This window comes from Oncorhynchus kisutch, linkage group LG2 (genome assembly GCF_002021735.2).
Source record: "Oncorhynchus kisutch isolate 150728-3 linkage group LG2, Okis_V2, whole genome shotgun sequence".
NCBI classification, from domain to species: Eukaryota; Metazoa; Chordata; class Actinopteri; order Salmoniformes; family Salmonidae; genus Oncorhynchus; species Oncorhynchus kisutch.
In genome coordinates this window covers 77,648,115-77,671,506 of record NC_034175.2, presented here as the reverse complement: position 1 = coordinate 77,671,506, position 23,392 = coordinate 77,648,115, and the positions used below count along the sequence as shown (strand labels likewise).

Sequence of the window (23,392 nt, the reverse complement as noted above, 5' to 3'; positions counted from 1 at the left end):
TGGTAGTTACAGTTTGAAATTGACATACCCAGCCATCATCATATCTCAATATGCAGGTGATGGCTGGGTATGTAGTGAGTGTTTTGATTAGGTTTCATTACGTACCCACAGCTTATATAAAAGTGGATCAATTATATATCTGATGGCTTTTCCTTCTTGTTCCAGGGGATGCCAGCAATCCCGAAGGACCCCCAACCAACATGGAACAATGTGAATTAGTCCAAACGGTAGGATCTGATGGACAAACTGTCCTGTCTGGTGGCCAGAGACATAGACAGGGACCTGAATCTTCCAGGAACAGAACTACAGGGAAACAGGTGATCCAATGTTATTAATTTGCTGTGTTTGATTTTGTTATACTCTTGTGAATTCAATGGTTTTTACTAGATGACTTATAGTTTTTCATGTTGTCTGTCTGTAATTTTTTTGTAATGACTTGGTGCTGCCTATCTTGGCCAGGGCGCTCTTGAAAAAGAGATTTAAAATCTCAATGAGCCCTTCCTGGTTAAGTAAAGGTTCAATAAATTAATAATATAAACAATACACTTAGTCTGGTCTAATACACTGGTCTAATACACTGGTCTAATACACTGGTCTAATACACTGGTCTAATACACTGGTCTAATACACTGGTCTAATACACTGGTCTAATACACTGGTCTAATACACTGGTCTAATACACTGGTCTAATACACTGGTCTAATACACTGGTCTAATACACTGGTCTAATACACTGGTCTAATACACTGATCTAATACACTGGTCTAATACACTGGTATAATACACTGGTCTAATACACTGGTCTAATACACTGGTATAATACACTGGTCTAATACACTGGTCTAATACACTGGTCTAATACACTGGTCTAATACACTGGTATAATACACTGGTCTAATACACTGGTATAATACACTGGTCTAATACACTGGTATAATACACTGGTCTAATACACTGGTATAATACACTGGTCTAATACACTGGTATAATACACTGGTCTAATACACTGATATAATACACTGGTCTAATACACTGGTATAATACACTGATATAATACACTGATATAATACACTGGTCTAATACACTGGTCTAATACACTGGTCTAATACACTGGTCTAATACACTGATCTAATACACTGATCTAATACACTGGTCTAATACACTGATCTAATACACTGATCTAATACACTGGTCTAATACACTGGTATAATACACTGATCTAATACACTGATCTATTACACTGGTCTAATACACTGATCTATTACACTGGTCTAATACACTTAGTCTGGTATAATACACTGGTCTAATACACTGGTCTAATACACTGGTCTAATACACTGGTCTAATACACTGGTATAATACACTGGTCTAATACACTGGTCTAATACACTGGTATAATACACTGGTCTAATACACTGGTCTAATACACTGGTCTAATACACTGATCTAATACACTGGTCTAATACACTGGTCTAATACACTGGTATAATACACTGGTCTAATACACTGGTATAATACACTGGTATAATACACTGGTCTAATACACTGGTCTAATACACTGGTCTAATACACTGGTCTAATACACTGGTCTAATACACTGGTATAATACAACTGGTCTAATACACTGGTCTAATACACTGGTCTAATACACTGGTATAATACACTGGGTCTAATACACTGGTATAATACACTGGTCTAATACACTGGTATAATACACTGGTCTAATACACTGGTCTAATACACTGGTCTAATACACTGATCTAATACACTGGTATAATACACTGATCTAATACACTGGTCTAATACACTGGTCTAATACACTGGTCTAATACACTGATCTAATACACTGGTATAATACACTGGTCTAATACACTGGTCTAATACACTGGTCTAATACACTGGTATAATACACTGGTATAATACACTGGTCTAATACACTGGTCTAATACACTGGTCTAATACACTGGTCTAATACACTGTCTAATACACTGGTCTAATACACTGGTATAAATACACTGGTCTAATACACTGGTCTAATACACTGGTCTAATACACTGGTATAATACACTTAGTCTGGTATATACACTGGTCTAATACACTGGTCTAATACACTGGTCTAATACACTGGTCTAATACACTGGTCTAATACACTGGTCTAATACACTGGTCGAATACACTGGTCTAATACACTTAGTCTGGTATAAGACACTGGTCTAATACACTGGTCTAATACACTGATCTAATACACTGGTCTAATACACTTAGTCTGGTATAATACACTGGTCTATACACTGGTCTAATACACTGGTCCTAATACACTGGTCTAATACACTGGTCTAATACACTGGTCCTAATACACTTAGTCTGGTATAATACACTGGTCTAATACACTGGTCTAATACACTGATCTAATACACTTAGTCTGGTCAATACACTGGTCTAATACACTGGTCTAATACACTGGTCTAATACACTGGTCTAATACACTGGTCTAATACACTGGTCTAATACACTGGTCTAATACACTGGTCTATACACTGATCTAATACACTTAGTCTGGTATAATACACTGGTCTAATACACTGGTCTAATACACTGGTCTAATACACTGGTCTAATACACTGGTCTAATACACTGGTATAATACACTGGTCTAATACACTGATCTAATACACTTAGTCTGGTATAATACACTGGTCTAATACACTGGTATAATACACTGGTCTAATACACTGGTCTAATACACTGATCTAATACACTGGTCTAATACACTGGTCTAATACACTGATCTAATACACTGGTCTAATACACTGATCTAATACACTTAGTCTGATCTAATACACTGGTCTAATACACTTAGTCTGGTATAATACACTGATCTAATACACTGGTCTAATACACTTAGTCTGGTATAATACACTGGTCTAATACACTGGTCTAATACACTGGTCTAATACACTGGTCTAATACACTGGTCTAATACACTACACTGGTCTAATACACTGGTCTAATACACTGGTCTAATACACTGGTCTAATACACTGATCTAATACACTTAGTCTGATCTAATACACTGGTCTAATACACTTAGTCTGGTATAATACACTGATCTAATACACTTAGTCTGGTATAATACACTGGTCTAATACACTGGTCTAATACACTGATCTAATACACTGATCTAATACACTGATCTAATACACTTAGTCTGATCTAATACACTGGTCTAATACACTTAGTCTGGTATAATACACTGATCTAATACACTTAGTCTGGTATAATACACTGATCTAATACACTGATCTAATACACTGATCTAATACACTGATCTAATACACTGATCTAATACACTGGTCTAATACACTGGTATAATACACTGATCTAATACACTGATCTATTACACTGGTCTAATACACTGATCTATTACACTGGTCTAATACACTTAGTCTGGTATAATACACTGGTCTAATACACTGGTCTAATACACTGATCTAATACACTGGTCTAATACACTGGTCTAATACACTGGTCTAATACACTGGTCTAATACACTGGTCTAATACACTGGTATAATACACTGGTCTAATACACTGGTCTAATACACTGGTATAATACACTGGTCTAATACACTGGTCTAATACACTGGTCTAATACACTGGTCTAATACACTGATCTAATACACTGATCTAATACACTTAGTCTGGTATAATACCCTGATCTAATACACTGGTCTAATACACTGGTCTAATACACTTAGTCTGGTATAATACACTGATCTAATACACTGATCTAATACACTGGTCTAATACACTGATCTAATACACTGGTCTAATACACTGATCTAATACACTGATCTAATACACTTAGTCTGGTATAATACACTGATCTAATACACTGGTCTAATACACTGGTCTAATACACTTAGTCTGATCTAATACACTGGTCTAATACACTGATCTAATACACTGGTCTAATACACTTAGTCTGATCTAATACACTGGTCTAATACACTGATCTAATACACTGGTCTAATACACTGATCTAATACACTGATCTAATACACTTAGTCTGGTATAATACACTGATCTAATACACTGGTCTAATACACTGGTCTAATACACTTAGTCTGATCTAATACACTGGTCTAATACACTGATCTAATACACTGGTCTAATACACTTAGTCTGATCTAATACACTGGTCTAATACACTGATCTAATACACTGGTCTAATACACTTAGTCTGATCTAATACACTGATCTAATACACTGGTCTAATACACTGATCTAATACACTGGTCTAATACACTTAGTCTGGTCTATTACACTGGTCTAATACACTTAGTCTGGTATAATACACTGATCTAATACACTGATCTAATACACTTAGTCTGGTCTATTACACTGGTCTAATACACTTAGTCTGGTATAATACACTGATCTAATACACTGGTCTAATACACTGATCTAATACACTGATCTAATACACTTAGTCTGGTATAATACACTGATCTAATACACTGGTCTAATACACTTAGTCTGATCTAATACACTGATCTAATACACTTAGTCTGGTATAATACACTGATCTAATACACTGGTCTAATACACTGGTCTAATACACTTAGTCTGATCTAATACACTGATCTAATACACTTAGTCTGATCTAATACACTTAGTCTGATCTAATACACTGATCTAATACACTGGTCTAATACACTTAGTCTGATCTAATACACTGATCTAATACACTTAGTCTGATCTAATACACTTAGTCTGGTATAATACACTGATCTAATACACTGGTCTAATACACTTAGTCTGATCTAATACACTGATCTAATACACTTAGTCTGATCTAATACACTTAGTCTGATCTAATACACTGATCTAATACACTTAGTCTGGTATAATACACTGATCTAATACACTTAGTCTGATCTAATACACTGATCTAATACACTTAGTCTGATCTAATACACTTAGTCTGATCTAATACACTGATCTAATACACTTAGTCTGGTATAATACACTGATCTAATACACTTAGTATGATATAATACACTGATCTAATAAACTTAGTCTGATATAATACACTGATCTAATACACTTAGTCTGATCTATTACACTGATCTAATGCACTTAGTCTGATCTAATACACTTAGTCTGATCTAATACACTTAGTCTGATATAATACATTTATGCTGCTATAATACACTGATCTAATACACTTAGTCTGATCTATTACGCTGGTCTTATACACTTAGTCTGATATAATACACTGATCTAATACACTTAGTCTGATCTATTACACTGGTCTAATACACTTAGTCTGATATAATATACTGGTCTAATACACTTAGTCTGATATAATACACTTAGTCTGATCTAATACACTTAGTGTGGTCTAATATACTTAGTCTGATATAATGCATTGATCTAATACACTTAGTCTGGTCTAATACACTGATCTAATATACTTAGTCTGGTCTAATACACTTAGTCTGATCTAATATACTTAGTCTGATCTAATACACTTAGTCTGGTCTAATACACTTAGTCTGATCTAATACACTGGCCTAATACACTTAGTCTGATCTAATACACTTAGTCTGATCTAATACACTTAGTGTGGTCTAATACACTTAGTCTGATCTAATACACTTAGTCTGGTCTAATACACTTAGTCTGATCTAATACACAGGTCTAATACACTTAGTCTGGTCTAATACACTTAGTCTGATCTGATACACAGGTCTAATACACTTAGTCTGGCCTAATGCACTTAGTCTGATCTAATGCACTTAGTCTGATCTGATAAATTTGTCTAATCTAATACACTTAGTCTGGTCTAATGCACTTAGTCTGGTCTGATAAATGAGTCTGATCTTATGGCTGATGTCGTCTCATCTGACCCTGTGGTGTGTCCCTCCCCTGGCCAGCTGCACCCAGACACTCAGAGACCTGGAGGAAGTGATAAACACATGGCTGCTGTCAGCTACAACAGCAGGACAGGTAAAGAACCCCCCAGCAGCTAGCCTTCTGATAGGTCAGTATCTGGATCTGCAAGGACCTCAACTATACACACTCTGCTTGTTGCACCAGTGGAGATACCAAGACAGGAGGAAGGGAAGGAGGTGAGGAGGGAGGAAGCTGAGGAGAAGTCTACAACAAGGAAGAGGAGCCAGGATCGGGAAAAGCCAGGTCCACAAAGGAGTGGGGTATCCTCCTTACCTACCACAGAAGAAGAAGAGACCCAAAACATCAACCCCCACAAACCTTCACAGCCCATCCCCACAGGCCACTCTACAGAATGGGCCTTCTCTCAGAACAGAAGTCCCAAACACTCAGAGGGACCCCTTACACCCAGTGGGTGAGTGAAAGAGACTGTATCCCACATTGCATCCTACGCCCTACATAGTGCACTGCTGTTGACCCATTTGGGACTCAGACAGACCTTAATCGGGTCCTGTCCATTCTATCTCAGATCTACTATCTGGGCTGCAGGTTGACAGGGTCCTGCGTAGCAGTTATAGGTCATAGGTCACAGTGTAAAGCTCCACAGAGTTCTAGTCCTCATTCATATCCTGTCTAATTGCTGTTTGCATTCCTTCTCCTTCTCCTTCTCTTCTCCTTCTCTCTCCCTCCCTCCCTCAGCCCCTCTCCCCTGTCCACCCCATCTCTCCCTCCCTCTGTCTCTCCTTCTCTCTCCCTCCCTCTGTCTCTCCCTCCTCTCCCTCCTCATCAGTGCCTGCCTCGAGTATCTCCATCTTTATCGATCATTACCTTTTATCCTGCTTCTTCTCTCTTTTTAGCAGGAAAGGAGGCCATTCTAAGAAAACAAACGTGACAGTAGATGAGCAGAATTCACAGCAGGCGGAGGGACAGACACAGGAAACAGGGGAACAAGCCAGCAGAGAGAAGCTGGAGGACACATTGAATAAAGAGGTGGGATCCCAGGACTCTCCTACTGTACAGAAAATGGTACGTCAAGGTGTTCAAGTCACATACACGTAAATAAGAATTTGTTCTTAACTGACTTGCCTAGTTAAGTAAAGGTTCAATAAATAAATATACTTGGTTAGAAGATTATATACAAGTGAAATGCTTGTGCTTCTAGTTCCGATAATATCGCAATAATATCTAACAAGTAATATCTAACAAGTAATATCTAACAATTACACAACAACTACACAACAACTACCCAATACACACATATCTAAGTAAAGGGATGGAATAACAATATATAAATATAAATATATGGATGAGCAGACAGAGCGGCATAGACCAAGATACAGTAGGATAGTATAGGATACAGTATATACATATGAGATGAGTAATGCATAGACCAAGATACAGTAGGATAGTATAGGATACAGTATATACATAGGAGATGAGTAATGCATAGACCAAGATACAGTAGGATAGTATAGGATACAGTATATACATATGAGATGAGTAATGCATAGACCAAGATACAGTAGGATAGTATAGGATACAGTATATACATAGGAGATGAGTAATGCATAGACCAAGATACAGTAGGATAGTATAGGATACAGTATATACATAGGAGATGAGTAATGCATAGACCAAGATACAGTAGGATAGTATAGAATACAGTATATACATCTGAGATGAGTAATGCATAGACCAAGATACAGTAGGATAGTATAGAATACAGTATATACATCTGAGATGAGTAATGCATAGACCAAGATACAGTAGGATAGTATAGAATACAGTATATACATCTGAGATGAGTAATGCATAGACCAAGATACAGTAGGATAGTATAGAATACAGTATATACATATGAGATGAGTAATGCATAGACCAAGATACAGTAGGATAGTATAGAATACAGTATATACATCTGAGATGAGTAATGCATAGACCAAGATACAGTAGGATAGTATAGAATACAGTATATACATATGAGATGAGTAATGCATAGACCAAGATACAGTAGGATAGTATAGAATACAGTATAGACATATGAGATGAGTAATGCATAGACCAAGATACAGTAGGATAGTATAGAATACAGTATAGACATATGAGATGAGTAATGCATAGACCAAGATACAGTAGGATAGTATAGAATACAGTATATACATCTGAGATGAGTAATGCATAGAATAAGATACAGTAGGATAGTATAGAATACAGTATATACATATGAGATGAGTAATGCATAGAATAAGATACAGTAGGATAGTATAGAATACAGTATATACATATGAGATGAGTAATGCATAGAATAAGATACAGTAGGATAGTATAGAATACAGTATATACATATGAGATGAGTAATGCATAGACCAAGATACAGTAGGATAGTATAGAATACAGTATATACATCTGAGATGAGTAATGCATAGACCAAGATACAGTAGGATAGTATAGAATACAGTATATACATATGAGATGAGTAATGCATAGACCAAGATACAGTAGGATAGTATAGAATACAGTATATACATATGAGATGAGTAATGCATAGACCAAGATACAGTAGGATAGTATAGAATACAGTATATACATATGAGATGAGTAATGCATAGACCAAGATACAGTAGAATAGTATAGAATACAGTATATACATATGAGATGAGTAATGCATAGACTAAGATACAGTAGAATAGTATAGAATACAGTATATACATATGAGATGAGTAATGCATAGACCAAGATACAGTAGGATAGTATAGAATACAGTATATACATATGAGATGAGTAATGCATAGACCAAGATACAGTAGGATAGTATAGAATACAGTATATACATATGAGATGAGTAATGCATAGACCAAGATACAGTAGTATAGAATACAGTATATACATATGAGATGAGTAATGCATAGACCAAGATACAGTAGGATAGTATAGAATACAGTATATACATCTGAGATGAGTAATGCATAGAATAAGATACAGTAGAATAGTATAGGATACAGTATATACATATGAGATGAGTAATGCATAGAATAAGATACAGTAGGATAGTATAGAATACAGTATATACATATGAGATGAGTAATGCATAGACCAAGATGCAGTAGGATAGTATAGAATACAGTATAGACATATGAGATGAGTAATGCATAGACCAAGATACAGTAGGATAGTATAGAATACAGTATAGACATATGAGATGAGTAATGCATAGACCAAGATACAGTAGGATAGTATAGAATACAGTATATACATCTGAGATGAGTAATGCATAGAATAAGATACAGTAGGATAGTATAGAATACAGTATATACATATGAGATGAGTAATGCATAGAATAAGATACAGTAGGATAGTATAGAATACAGTATATACATATGAGATGAGTAATGCATAGAATAAGATACAGTAGGATAGTATAGAATACAGTATATACATATGAGATGAGTAATGCATAGACCAAGATACAGTAGGATAGTATAGAATACAGTATATACATCTGAGATGAGTAATGCATAGACCAAGATACAGTAGGATAGTATAGAATACAGTATATACATATGAGATGAGTAATGCATAGACCAAGATACAGTAGGATAGTATAGAATACAGTATATACATATGAGATGAGTAATGCATAGACCAAGATACAGTAGGATAGTATAGAATACAGTATATACATATGAGATGAGTAATGCATAGACCAAGATACAGTAGAATAGTATAGAATACAGTATATACATATGAGATGAGTAATGCATAGACTAAGATACAGTAGAATAGTATAGAATACAGTATATACATATGAGATGAGTAATGCATAGACCAAGATACAGTAGGATAGTATAGAATACAGTATATACATATGAGATGAGTAATGCATAGACCAAGATACAGTAGGATAGTATAGAATACAGTATATACATATGAGATGAGTAATGCATAGACCAAGATACAGTAGTATAGAATACAGTATATACATATGAGATGAGTAATGCACAGACCAAGATACAGTAGTATAGAATACAGTATATACATATGAGATGAGTAATGCATAGACTAAGATACAGTAGAATAGAATACAGTATATACATATGAGATGAGTAATGCATAGACCAAGATACAGTAGGATAGTATAGAATACAGTATATACATATGAGATGAGTAATGCATAGAATAAGATACAGTAGAATAGTATACAGTATATACATATGAGATGAGTAATGCATAGACCAAGATACAGTAGGATAGTATAGAATACAGTATATACATATGAGATGAGTAATGCATAGAATAAGATACAGTAGAATAGTATACAGTATATACATATGAGATGAGTAATGCATAGACCAAGATACAGTAGAATAGTATAGAATACAGTATATACATATGAGATGAGTAATGCATAGACCAAGATACAGTAGAATAGTATAGAATACAGTATATACATATGAGATGAGTAATGCATAGACTAAGATACAGTAGAATAGTATAGAATACAGTATATACATATGAGATGAGTAATGCATAGACCAAGATACAGTAGGATAGTATAGAATACAGTATATACATATGAGATAATACTACATAAAACTGTAGTTTAATACCCCCCCCCCTGTATCCAACACATAATATTGTAGTTTAAATACCCCCCCCCTGTATCCAACACATAATACTGTAGTTTAATACCCCACCCCTGTATCCGACACATAATACTGTAGTTTAATACCCCCCCTGTATCCAATACATAATACTGTAGTTTAATCCACCCCCCCCTGTATCCAACACATAATACTGTAGTTTAATACCCCCCCCCCCCTGTATCCAACACATAATACTGCAGTTTAATAACCCCCCCCGTATCCAACACATAATACTGTAGTTTAATACCCCCCCCTGTATCCGACACATAATACTGTAGTTTAATACCCCCCCCCCCTGTATCCAACACATACTACTGTAGTGTATTACCCCCCCTGTATCCAACACATAATACTGTAGTTTAATAACACCCCCCCCCTGTATCCAACACATAATACTGTAGTTTAATAGCCCCCCCCCTGTATCCAACACATAATACTGTAGTTTAATACCCCCCCCCCTGTATCCAACACATAATACTGTAGTTTAATAACACCCCCCCTGTATCCAACACATAATAATGTAGTTTAATAGCCCCCCCCCCGTATCCAACACATAATACTGTAGTTTATTACCCCCCCCCCCCTGTATCCAACACATAATACTGTAGTTTAAGAACCCCCCCTGTATCCAACACATAATACTGTAGTTTAATACCCCTCCCCCTTATCAACACATAATACTGTAGTTTAATAACCCCCCCCCTGTATCCAACACATAATACTGTAGTTTAAGAACCCCCCCCCCCTGTATCCAACACATAATACTGTAGTTTAAGAACCCCCCCCCCGTATCAACACATAATACTGTAGTTTAATACCCCCCCCCCTGTATCCAACACATAATACTGTAGTTTAAGAACCCCCCCCCCTGTATCCAACACATAATACTGTAGTTTAAGAACCCCCCCCCCCGTATCAACACATAATACTGTAGTTTAATACCCCCCCTGTATCCAACACATAATACTGTAGTTTAATAACCCCCCCTGCCGTAATTAACACATAATACTGTAGTTTAAGAACCCCCCCTGTATCCAACACATAATACTGTAGTTTAAGAACACCCCCCGTATCAACACATAATACTGTAGTTTAATACCCCCCCCTGTATCCAACACATAATACTGTAGTTTAATAACCCCCCCCCCCTGTATCCAACACATAATACTGTAGTTTAAGAACCCCCCCCCCCCCCGTATCAACACATAATACTGTAGTTTAATACCCCCCCTGTATCCAACACATAATACTGTAGTTTAATAACCCCCCCCCGCCGTAATTAACACATAATACTGTAGTTTAAGAACCCCCCCTGTATCCAACACATAATACTGTAGTTTAAGAACACCCCCCCGTATAAACACATAATACTGTAGTTTAATACCCCCCCCCTGTATCCAACACATAATACTGTAGTTTAATAACCCCCCCCCCCTGTATCCACACATAATACTGTAGTTTATTTCCCCCCCCGTATCCAACACATAATACTGTAGTTTAATACCCCCCCCTGTATCCAACACATAATACTGTAGTTTAATACCCCCCCCCCTGTATCCAACACATACTACTGTAGTTTATTACCCCCCCCTGTATCCAACACATAATACTGTAGTTTAATACCCCCCCCCCCCTGTATCCAACACATAATACTGTAGTTTAATACCCCCCCCCCCCCCTGTATCCAAAACATACTACTGTAGTTTATTACCCCCCCTGTATCCAACACATAATACTGTAGTTTAATAACACCCCCCCCTGTATCCAACACATAATACTGTAGTTTATTTCCCCCCCCCCCCCCTGTATCCAACACATAATACTGTAGTTTAAGAACCCCCCCCCGTATCAACACATAATACTGTAGTTTAATACCCCCCCTGTATCCAACACATAATACTGTAGTTTAATAACCCCCCCCCGCCGTAATTAACACATAATACTGTAGTTTAAGAACCCCCCCTGTATCCAACACATAATACTGTAGTTTAAGAACACCCCCCCGTATCAACACATAATACTGTAGTTTAATACCCCCCCTGTATCCAACACATAATACTGTAGTTTAATAACCCCCCCCCCCTGTATCCAACACATAATACTGTAGTTTAAGAACCCCCCCCCGTATCAACACATAATACTGTAGTTTAATACCCCCCCTGTATCCAACACATAATACTGTAGTTTAATACCCCCCCCCGCCGTAATTAACACATAATACTGTAGTTTAAGAACCCCCCCTGTATCCAACACATAATACTGTAGTTTAAGAACACCCCCCCGTATCAACACATAATACTGTAGTTTAATACCCCCCCTGTATCCAACACATAATACTGTAGTTTAATAACCCCCCCCCCCCCTGTATCCAACACATAATACTGTAGTTTATTGCCCCCCCCGTATCCAACACATAATACTGTAGTTTAATACCCCCCCCTGTATCCAACACATAATACTGTAGTTTAATACCCCCCCCCTGTATCCAACACATACTACTGTAGTTTATTACCCCCCCTGTATCCAACACATAATACTGTAGTTTAATACCCCCCCCTGTATCCAACACATAATACTGTAGTTTAATACCCCCCCCCCTGTATCCAAAACATACTACTATAGTTTATTACCCCCCCTGTATCCAACACATAATACTGTAGTTTAATAACACCCCCCCCCTGTATCCAACACATAATACTGTAGTTTAATAGCCCCCCCCCTGTATCCAACACATATTACTGTAGTTTAATACCCCCCCCCCCCTGTATCCAACACATAATACTGTAGTTTAATAACACCCCCCCCTGTATCCAACACATAATACTGTAGTTTAAGAACCCCCCCCCCTGTATCCAACACATACTACTGTAGTTTATTACCCCCCCTGTATCCAACACATAATACTGTAGTTTAATACCCCCCCCTGTATCCAACACATAATACTGTAGTTTAATACCCCCCCCCCCCTGTATCCAAAACATACTACTGTAGTTTAAGAACCCCCCCTGTATCCAACACATAATACTGTAGTTTAAGAACACCCCCCCGTATCAACACATAATACTGTAGTTTAATACCCCCCCTGTATCCAACACATACTACTGTAGTTTAATAACCCCCCCCCCTGTATCCAACACATAGTACTGTAGTTTATTGCCCCCCCCCGTATCCAACACATAATACTGTCGTTTAATACCCACCCCTGTATCCAACACATAATACTGTAGTTTAATAACCCCCCCCTGTATCCAAAACATACTACTGTAGTTTATTACCCCCCCTGTATCCAACACATAATACTGTAGTTTAATAACCCCCCCCCGCCGTAATTAACACATAATACTGTAGTTTAAGAACCCCCCCTGTATCCAACACATAATACTGTAGTTTAAGAACACCCCCCCGTATCAACACATAATACTGTAGTTTAATACCCCCCCTGTATCCAACACATAATACTGTAGTTTAATAACCCCCCCCCTGTATCCAACACATAATACTGTAGTTTATTGCCCCCCCCTTATCCAACACATAATACTGTAGTTTAATACCCCCCCCTGTATCCAACACATAATACTGTAGTGTAATACCCCCCCCCTGTATCCAACACATACTACTGTAGTTTATTACCCCCCCTGTATCCAACACATAATACTGTAGTTTAATACCCCCCCCCTGTATCCAACACATAATACTGTAGTTTAATACCCCCCCCCCCCTGTATCCAAAACATACTACTGTAGTTTATTACCCCCCCTGTATCCAACACATAATACTGTAGTTTAATAGCTCCCCCCCTGTATCCAACACATAATACTGTAGTTTAATATCCCCCCCCCCTGTATCCAACACATAATACTGTAGTTTAATAACACCCCCCCCCTGTATCCAACACATAATAATGTAGTTTAATAGCCCCCCCCCCCGTATCCAACACATAATACTGTAGTTTATTACCCCCCCCCCTGTATCCAACACATAATACTGTAGTTTAAGAACCCCCCCCTGTATCCACACATAATACTGTAGTTTAATACCCCCCCCCCCTTATCAACACATAATACTGTAGTTTAAGAACCCCCCCCCCTGTATCCAACACATAATACTGTAGTTTAAGAACCCCCCCCCCCGTATCAACACATAATACTGTAGTTTAATACCCCCCCTGGATCCAACACATAATACTGTAGTTTAATAACCCCCCCCGCCGTAATTAACACATAATACTGTAGTTTAAGAACCCCCCCTGTATCCAACACATAATACTGTAGTTTATTACCCCCCCCCTGTATCAACACATAATACTGTAGTTTAATACCCCCCCTGTATCAACACATAATACTGTAGTTTAATACCCCCCCTGTATCCAACACATAATACTGTAGTTTAATAGCCCCCCCTGTATCCGACACATAATACTGTAGTTTAATACCCCCCCTGTATCCAACACATAATACTGTAGTTTAATACCCCCCCTGTATTCAACACATAATACTGTAGTTTAATAACCCCCCTGTATCCAACACATAATACTGTAGTTTAATACCTCCCCCCCGAATCCAACACATAATACTATAGTTTAATACCCCCCCTGTATCCAACACATAATACTGTAGTTTAATAACCCCCCCCGCCGTAATTAACACATAATACTGTAGTTTAAGAACCCCCCCTGTATCCAACACATAATACTGTAGTTTAAGAACACCCCCCCGTATCAACACATAATACTGTAGTTTAATACCCCCCCTGTATCCAACACATAATACTGTAGTTTAATAACCCCCCCCCCCTGTATCCAACACATAATACTGTAGTTTAAGAACCCCCCCCCGTATCAACACATAATACTGTAGTTTAATACCCCCCCTGTATCCAACACATAATACTGTAGTTTAATACCCCCCCCCGCCGTAATTAACACATAATACTGTAGTTTAAGAACCCCCCCTGTATCCAACACATAATACTGTAGTTTAAGAACACCCCCCCGTATCAACACATAATACTGTAGTTTAATACCCCCCCTGTATCCAACACATAATACTGTAGTTTAATAACCCCCCCCCCTGTATCCAACACATAATACTGTAGTTTATTGCCCCCCCCGTATCCAACACATAATACTGTAGTTTAATACCCCCCCCTGTATCCAACACATAATACTGTAGTTTAATACCCCCCCCCTGTATCCAACACATACTACTGTAGTTTATTACCCCCCCTGTATCCAACACATAATACTGTAGTTTAATACCCCCCCCTGTATCCAACACATAATACTGTAGTTTAATACCCCCCCCCCCCTGTATCCAAAACATACTACTATAGTTTATTACCCCCCCTGTATCCAACACATAATACTGTAGTTTAATAACACCCCCCCCCTGTATCCAACACATAATACTGTAGTTTAATAGCCCCCCCCCTGTATCCAACACATAATACTGTAGTTTAATACCCCCCCCCCCCCTGTATCCAACACATAATACTGTAGTTTAATAACACCCCCCCCTGTATCCAACACATAATACTGTAGTTTAAGAACCCCCCCCCCCCTGTATCCAACACATACTACTGTAGTTTATTACCCCCCCTGTATCCAACACATAATACTGTAGTTTAATACCCCCCCCTGTATCCAACACATAATACTGTAGTTTAATACCCCCCCCCCCCTGTATCCAAAACATACTACTGTAGTTTAAGAACCCCCCCTGTATCCAACACATAATACTGTAGTTTAAGAACACCCCCCCGTATCAACACATAATACTGTAGTTTAATACCCCCCCTGTATCCAACACATACTACTGTAGTTTAATAACCCCCCCCCCTGTATCCAACACATAGTACTGTAGTTTATTGCCCCCCCCCGTATCCAACACATAATACTGTCGTTTAATACCCACCCCTGTATCCAACACATAATACTGTAGTTTAATAACCCCCCCCTGTATCCAAAACATACTACTGTAGTTTATTACCCCCCCTGTATCCAACACATAATACTGTAGTTTAATAACCCCCCCCCGCCGTAATTAACACATAATACTGTAGTTTAAGAACCCCCCCTGTATCCAACACATAATACTGTAGTTTAAGAACACCCCCCCGTATCAACACATAATACTGTAGTTTAATACCCCCCCTGTATCCAACACATAATACTGTAGTTTAATAACCCCCCCCCTGTATCCAACACATAATACTGTAGTTTATTGCCCCCCCTTATCCAACACATAATACTGTAGTTTAATACCCCCCCCTGTATCCAACACATAATACTGTAGTGTAATACCCCCCCCCTGTATCCAACACATACTACTGTAGTTTATTACCCCCCCTGTATCCAACACATAATACTGTAGTTTAATACCCCCCCCTGTATCCAACACATAATACTGTAGTTTAATACCCCCCCCCCCTGTATCCAAAACATACTACTGTAGTTTATTACCCCCCCTGTATCCAACACATAATACTGTAGTTTAATAGCTCCCCCCCTGTATCCAACACATAATACTGTAGTTTAATATCCCCCCCCCCTGTATCCAACACATAATACTGTAGTTTAATAACACCCCCCCCCTGTATCCAACACATAATAATGTAGTTTAATAGCCCCCCCCCCGTATCCAACACATAATACTGTAGTTTATTACCCCCCCCCCTGTATCCAACACATAATACTGTAGTTTAAGAACCCCCCCCCCTGTATCCAACACATAATACTGTAGTTTAATACCCCCCCCCCCTTATCAACACATAATACTGTAGTTTAAGAACCCCCCCCCCTGTATCCAACACATAATACTGTAGTTTAAGAACCCCCCCCCCCGTATCAACACATAATACTGTAGTTTAATACCCCCCCTGGATCCAACACATAATACTGTAGTTTAATAACCCCCCCCCGCCGTAATTAACACATAATACTGTAGTTTAAGAACCCCCCCTGTATCCAACACATAATACTGTAGTTTATTACCCCCCCCCTGTATCAACACATAATACTGTAGTTTAATACCCCCCCTGTATCAACACATAATACTGTAGTTTAATACCCCCCCTGTATCCAACACATAATACTGTAGTTTAATAGCCCCCCCTGTATCCGACACATAATACTGTAGTTTAATACCCCCCCTGTATCCAACACATAATACTGTAGTTTAATACCCCCCCTGTATTCAACACATAATACTGTAGTTTAATAACCCCCCTGTATCCAACACATAATACTGTAGTTTAATACCTCCCCCCCGAATCCAACACATAATACTATAGTTTAATACCCCCCCTGTATCCAACACATAATACTGTAGTTTAATACCCCCCACTGTATCCAACACATACTACTGTAGTTTAATCCCCCCCCCCCTGTATCCAACACATAATACTGTAGTTTATTACCCCCCCTGTATCCAACACATAATACTGTTGTTTAATAACCCCCCCCCTGTATCCAACACATAATACTGTAGTTTAATACCCCCCCCCTGTATCAACACATAATACTGTAGTTTAATACCCCCCTGTATCCAACACATAATACTGTAGTTTAATACCCCCGCCCCCCCGTATCCAACACATAATGCTGTAGTTTATTACCCCCCCCTGTATCCAACACATACTACTGTAGTTTATTACCCCCCCTGTATCCAACACATAATACTGTAGTTTAAGAACCCCCCCCCTGTATCCAACACATAATACTGTAGTTTAAGAACCCCCCCGTATCAACACATAATACTGTAGTTTAATACCCCCCCTGTATCCAACACATAATACTGTAGTTTAATAACCCCCCCCCCCCCGCCGTAATTAACACATAATACTGTAGTTTAAGAACCCCCCCCTGTATCCAACACATAATACTGTAGTTTAAGAAACCCCCCCCCCGTATCAACACATAATACTGTAGTTTAATACCCCCCCCTGTATCCAACACATAATACTGTAGTTTAATAACCCCCCCCCCCTGTATCCAACACATAATACTGTAGTTTAATACCCCCCCCCCCCCCTTATCAACACATAATACTGTAGTTTAATAACCCCCCCCCTGTATCCAACACATAATACTGTAGTTTAAGAACCCCCCCCCCCTGTATCCAACACATAATACTGTAGTTTAAGAACCCCCCCCCGTATCAACACATAATACTGTAGTTTAATACCCCCCCTGTATCCAACACATAATACTGTAGTTTAATAACCCCCCCCCCCCGCCGTAATTAACACATAATACTGTAGTTTAAGAACCCCCCCTGTATCCAACACATAATACTGTAGTTTATTACCCCCCCCCCTGTATCAACACATAATACTGTAGTTTAATACCCCCCCCTGTATCAACACATAATACTGTAGTTTAATACCCCCCCTGTATCCAACACATAATACTGTAGTTTAATAGCCCCCCCTGTATTCGACACATAATACTGTAGTTTAATACCCCCCCTGTATCCAACACATAATACTGTAGTTTAATACCCCCCCTGTATTCAACACATAATACTGTAGTTTAATAACCCCCCTGTATCCAACACATAATACTGTAGTTTAAGAAACCCCCCCCGTATCAACACATAATACTGTAGTTTAATACCCCCCCCCTGTATCCAACACATAATACTGTAGTTTAATAACCCCCCCCCCTGTATCCAACACATAATACTGTAGTTTAATACCCCCCCGTATCCAACACATAATACTGTAGTTTAATACCCCCCCTGTATCCAACACATAATGCTGTATTGTAATAACCCCACCCTGTATCCAACACATAATACTGTAGTTTATTACCCCCCCCCCTGTATCAACACATAATACTGTAGTTTAATACCCCCCCTGTATCAACACAGAATACTGTAGTTTAATACCCCCCCTGTATCCAACACATAATACTGTAGTTTAATAGCCCCCCCCCTGTATCCAACACATAATACTGTAGTTTAATACCCCCCTGTATCCAACACATAATACTGTAGTTTAATACCCCCCCATGTATTCAACACATAATACTGTAGTTTAATAACCCCCCTGTATCCAACACATAATATTGTAGTTTAATACCTCCCCCCCCGTATCCAACACATAATACTGTAGTTTAATACCCCCCCTGTATCCAACACATAATACTGTAGTTTAATACCCCCCTCCCCCTGTATCCAACACATAATACTGTAGTTTAATACCCCTGCCCTGTATCCAACACATAATACTGTAATTTAATAACCCCCCTGTATCCAACACATAATACTGTAGTTTAATGCCTCCCCTGTATCCAACACATAATACTGTAGTTTAATACCCCCCCCGTATCCAACACATAATACTGTAGTTTATTGCCCCCCCCATCCAACACATTATACTGTAGTTTAATGCCCCCCTGTATCCAACACATACTACTGTAGTTTAATAACCCCCCTGTATCCAACACATAATACTGTAGTTTAATGCCCCCGCCCTGTATCCAACACATAATACTGTAGTTTAATACCTCCCCCCCCATATCCAACACATAATACTGTAGTTTATTACCCCCCCCCCCCCCGTATCCAACACATAATACTGTTGTTTAATAACCCCCCCTGTATCCAACACATAATACTGTAGTTTAATAACCCCCCCCCCCCCCCGTATCCACCACATAATACTGTAGTTTAATGCCCCCCTGTATCCAACACATAATACTGTAGTTTAATAACCCCCCCGTATCCAACACATAATACTGTAGTTTATTGCCCCCCCCCCCCCATCCAACACATTATACTGTAGTTTAATGCCCCCCTGTATCCAACACATAATACTGTAGTTTAATAACCCCCCCTGTATCCAACACATAATACTGTAGTTTAATGCCCCCGCCCTGTATCCAACACATAATACTGTAGTTTAATAACCCCCCCTGTATCCAACACATAATACTGTAGTTTAATACCTCCCCCCCCGAATCCAACACATAATACTATAGTTTAATACCCCCCCTGTATCCAACACATAATACTGTAGTTTAATACCCCCCACTGTATCCAACACATACTACTGTAGTTTATAGTTTAAACCCCCCCCCTGTATCCAACACATAATACTGTAGTTTATTACCCCCCCCCCCCTGTATCCAACACATAATACTGTTGTTTAATAACCCCCCCCCCCCCTGTATCCAACACATAATACTGTAGTTTAATACCCCCCCCCCCCTGTATCAACACATAATACTGTAGTTTAATACCCCCCTGTATCCAACACATAATACTGTAGTTTAATACCCCCGCCCCCCCGTATCCAACACATAATACTGTAGTTTATTACCCCCCCCTGTATCCAACACATACTACTGTAGTTTATTACCCCCCCTGTATCCAACACATAATACTGTAGTTTAAGAACCCCCCCCCTGTATCCAACACATAATACTGTAGTTTAAGAACCCCCCCCCGTATCAACACATAATACTGTAGTTTAATACCCCCCCTGTATCCAACACATAATACTGTAGTTTAATAACCCCCCCCCCCCCGCCGTAATTAACACATAATACTGTAGTTTAAGAACCCCCCCCTGTATCCAACACATAATACTGTAGTTTAAGAACCCCCCCCCCCCGTATCAACACATAATACTGTAGTTTAATACCCCCCCCCTGTATCCAACACATAATACTGTAGTTTAATAACCCCCCCCCCCTGTATCCAACACATAATACTGTAGTTTAATACCCCCCCGTATCCAACACATAATACTGTAGTTTAATACCCCCCCTGTATCCAACACATAATGCTGTATTGTAATAACCCCACCCTGTATCCAACACATAATACTGTAGTTTATTACCCCCCCCTGTATCAACACATAATACTGTAGTTTAATACCCCCCCTGTATCAACACATAATACTGTAGTTTAATACCCCCCCTGTATCCAACACATAATACTGTAGTTTAATAGCCCCCCCCTGTATCCAACACATAATACTGTAGTTTAATACCCCCCCGGTATCCAACACATAATACTGTAGTTTAATACCCCCCCATGTATTCAACACATAATACTGTAGTTTAATAACCCCCCCTGTATCCAACACATAATACTGTAGTTTAATAACCCCCCCCCCCCCGTATCCAACACATTATACTGTAGTTTAATGCCCCCCTGTATCCAACACATAATACTGTAGTTTAATAACCCCCCCGTATCCAACACATAATACTGTAGTTTAATGCCCCCCGCCCTGTATCCAACACATAATACTGTAGTTTAATAACCCCCCCCTGTATCCAACACATAATACTGTAGTTTAATTACCCCCCCCCCTGTATCCAACACATAATACTGTAGTTTATTACCCCCCCCCCCCCTGTATCAACACATAATACTGTAGTTTAATAACCCCCCCTGTATCAACACATAATACTGTCGTTTAATACCCCCCCTGTATCCAACACATAATACTGTAGTTTAATAGCCCCCCCTGTATCCAACACATAATACTGTAGTTTATTACCCCCCCCCCCCCTGTATCAACACATAATACTGTAGTTTAATAACCCCCCCTGTATCAACACATAATACTGTCGTTTAATACCCCCCCTGTATCCAACACATAATACTGTAGTTTAATAGCCCCCCCTGTATCCAACACAGAATACTGTAGTTTAATACCCCCCCCCCCTGTATCCAACACATAATACTGTAGTTTAATACCCCCCCCCCCTGTATCCAACACATAATACTGTAGTTTAATAACCCCCCCCCCTGTATCCAACACATAATACTGTAGTTTAATACCCCCCCGTATCCAACACATACTGCTGTAGTTTAATAACCCCCCCCTGTATCCAACACATAATACTGTAGTTTAATACCCCCCCTGTATCCAACACATAATACTGTTGTGTAATACCCCCCCTGTATCCAACACATAATACTGTTGTGTAATACCCCCCCCCCCCCTGTTTCCAACACATAATACTGTAGTGAAATACCCCCCCCTGTATCCAACACATAATACTGTAGTTTAATACCCCCCCCCCGTATCAACACATAATACTGTAGTTTAATACCCCCCCTGTATCCAACACATAATACTGTAGTTTAATACCCCCCCTGTATCCAACACATAATACTGTAGTTTAATACCCCCCCCCTGTATCCAACACATAATACTGTAGTTTAATACCCCCACCCCCCGTATCCAACACATAATAATGTAGTTTAATACCCCCCTGTATCAACACATAATACTGTAGTTTAATAACCCCCCCCCCCCCCTGTATCCAACACATAATACTGTAGTTTATTACCCCACCCCCCCTGTATCCAACACATTATACTGTAGTTTATTACCCCCCCCCCCCCCCTGTATCCAACACATAATACTGTAGTTTAATAACCCCCCCCTGTATCCAACACATAATACTGCAGTTTATTACCCCCCCCCTGTATCCAACACATAATACTGTAGTTTATTACCCCCCCTCCCTGTATCCAACACATAATACTGTAGTTTAATAACCCCCCCTGTATCAACACATAATACTGTAGTTTAATAACCCCCCCTGTATCAACACATACTACTGTAGTTTATTACCCCCCCTCCCTGTATCCAACACATAATACTGTAGTTTATTACCCCCCCCCCTGTATCCAACACATAATACTGCAGTTTATTACCCCCCCCTGTATCAACACATAATACTGTAGTTTAATACCCCCCCTGTATCAACACATAATACTGTAGTTTAATAACCCCCCCTGTATCAACACATAATAATGTAGTTTAA

General features: G+C 39.0%; 1 protein-coding gene across 2 annotated transcripts in view; it reads left to right on the top strand.

Annotated features, from left to right (window-relative positions):
* The window catches only part of LOC109886047 (uncharacterized), a 55,813-nt gene that overhangs the window by 29,806 nt on the left and 2,615 nt on the right, over positions 1-23,392 (top strand). Inside the window, exons 14-17 of one of the 2 annotated variants that reach the window (XM_031801734.1) lie at positions 166-317; positions 5,941-6,013; positions 6,104-6,371; positions 6,817-6,982. In XM_031801734.1, coding sequence (XP_031657594.1) covers positions 166-317; positions 5,941-6,013; positions 6,104-6,371; positions 6,817-6,982 — 659 coding nt within the window. Of the gene's footprint in view, positions 1-165; positions 318-5,940; positions 6,014-6,103; positions 6,372-6,813; positions 6,983-23,392 lie in introns of both variants that reach the window. The other variant, XM_031801731.1, reaches the window with a different exon arrangement.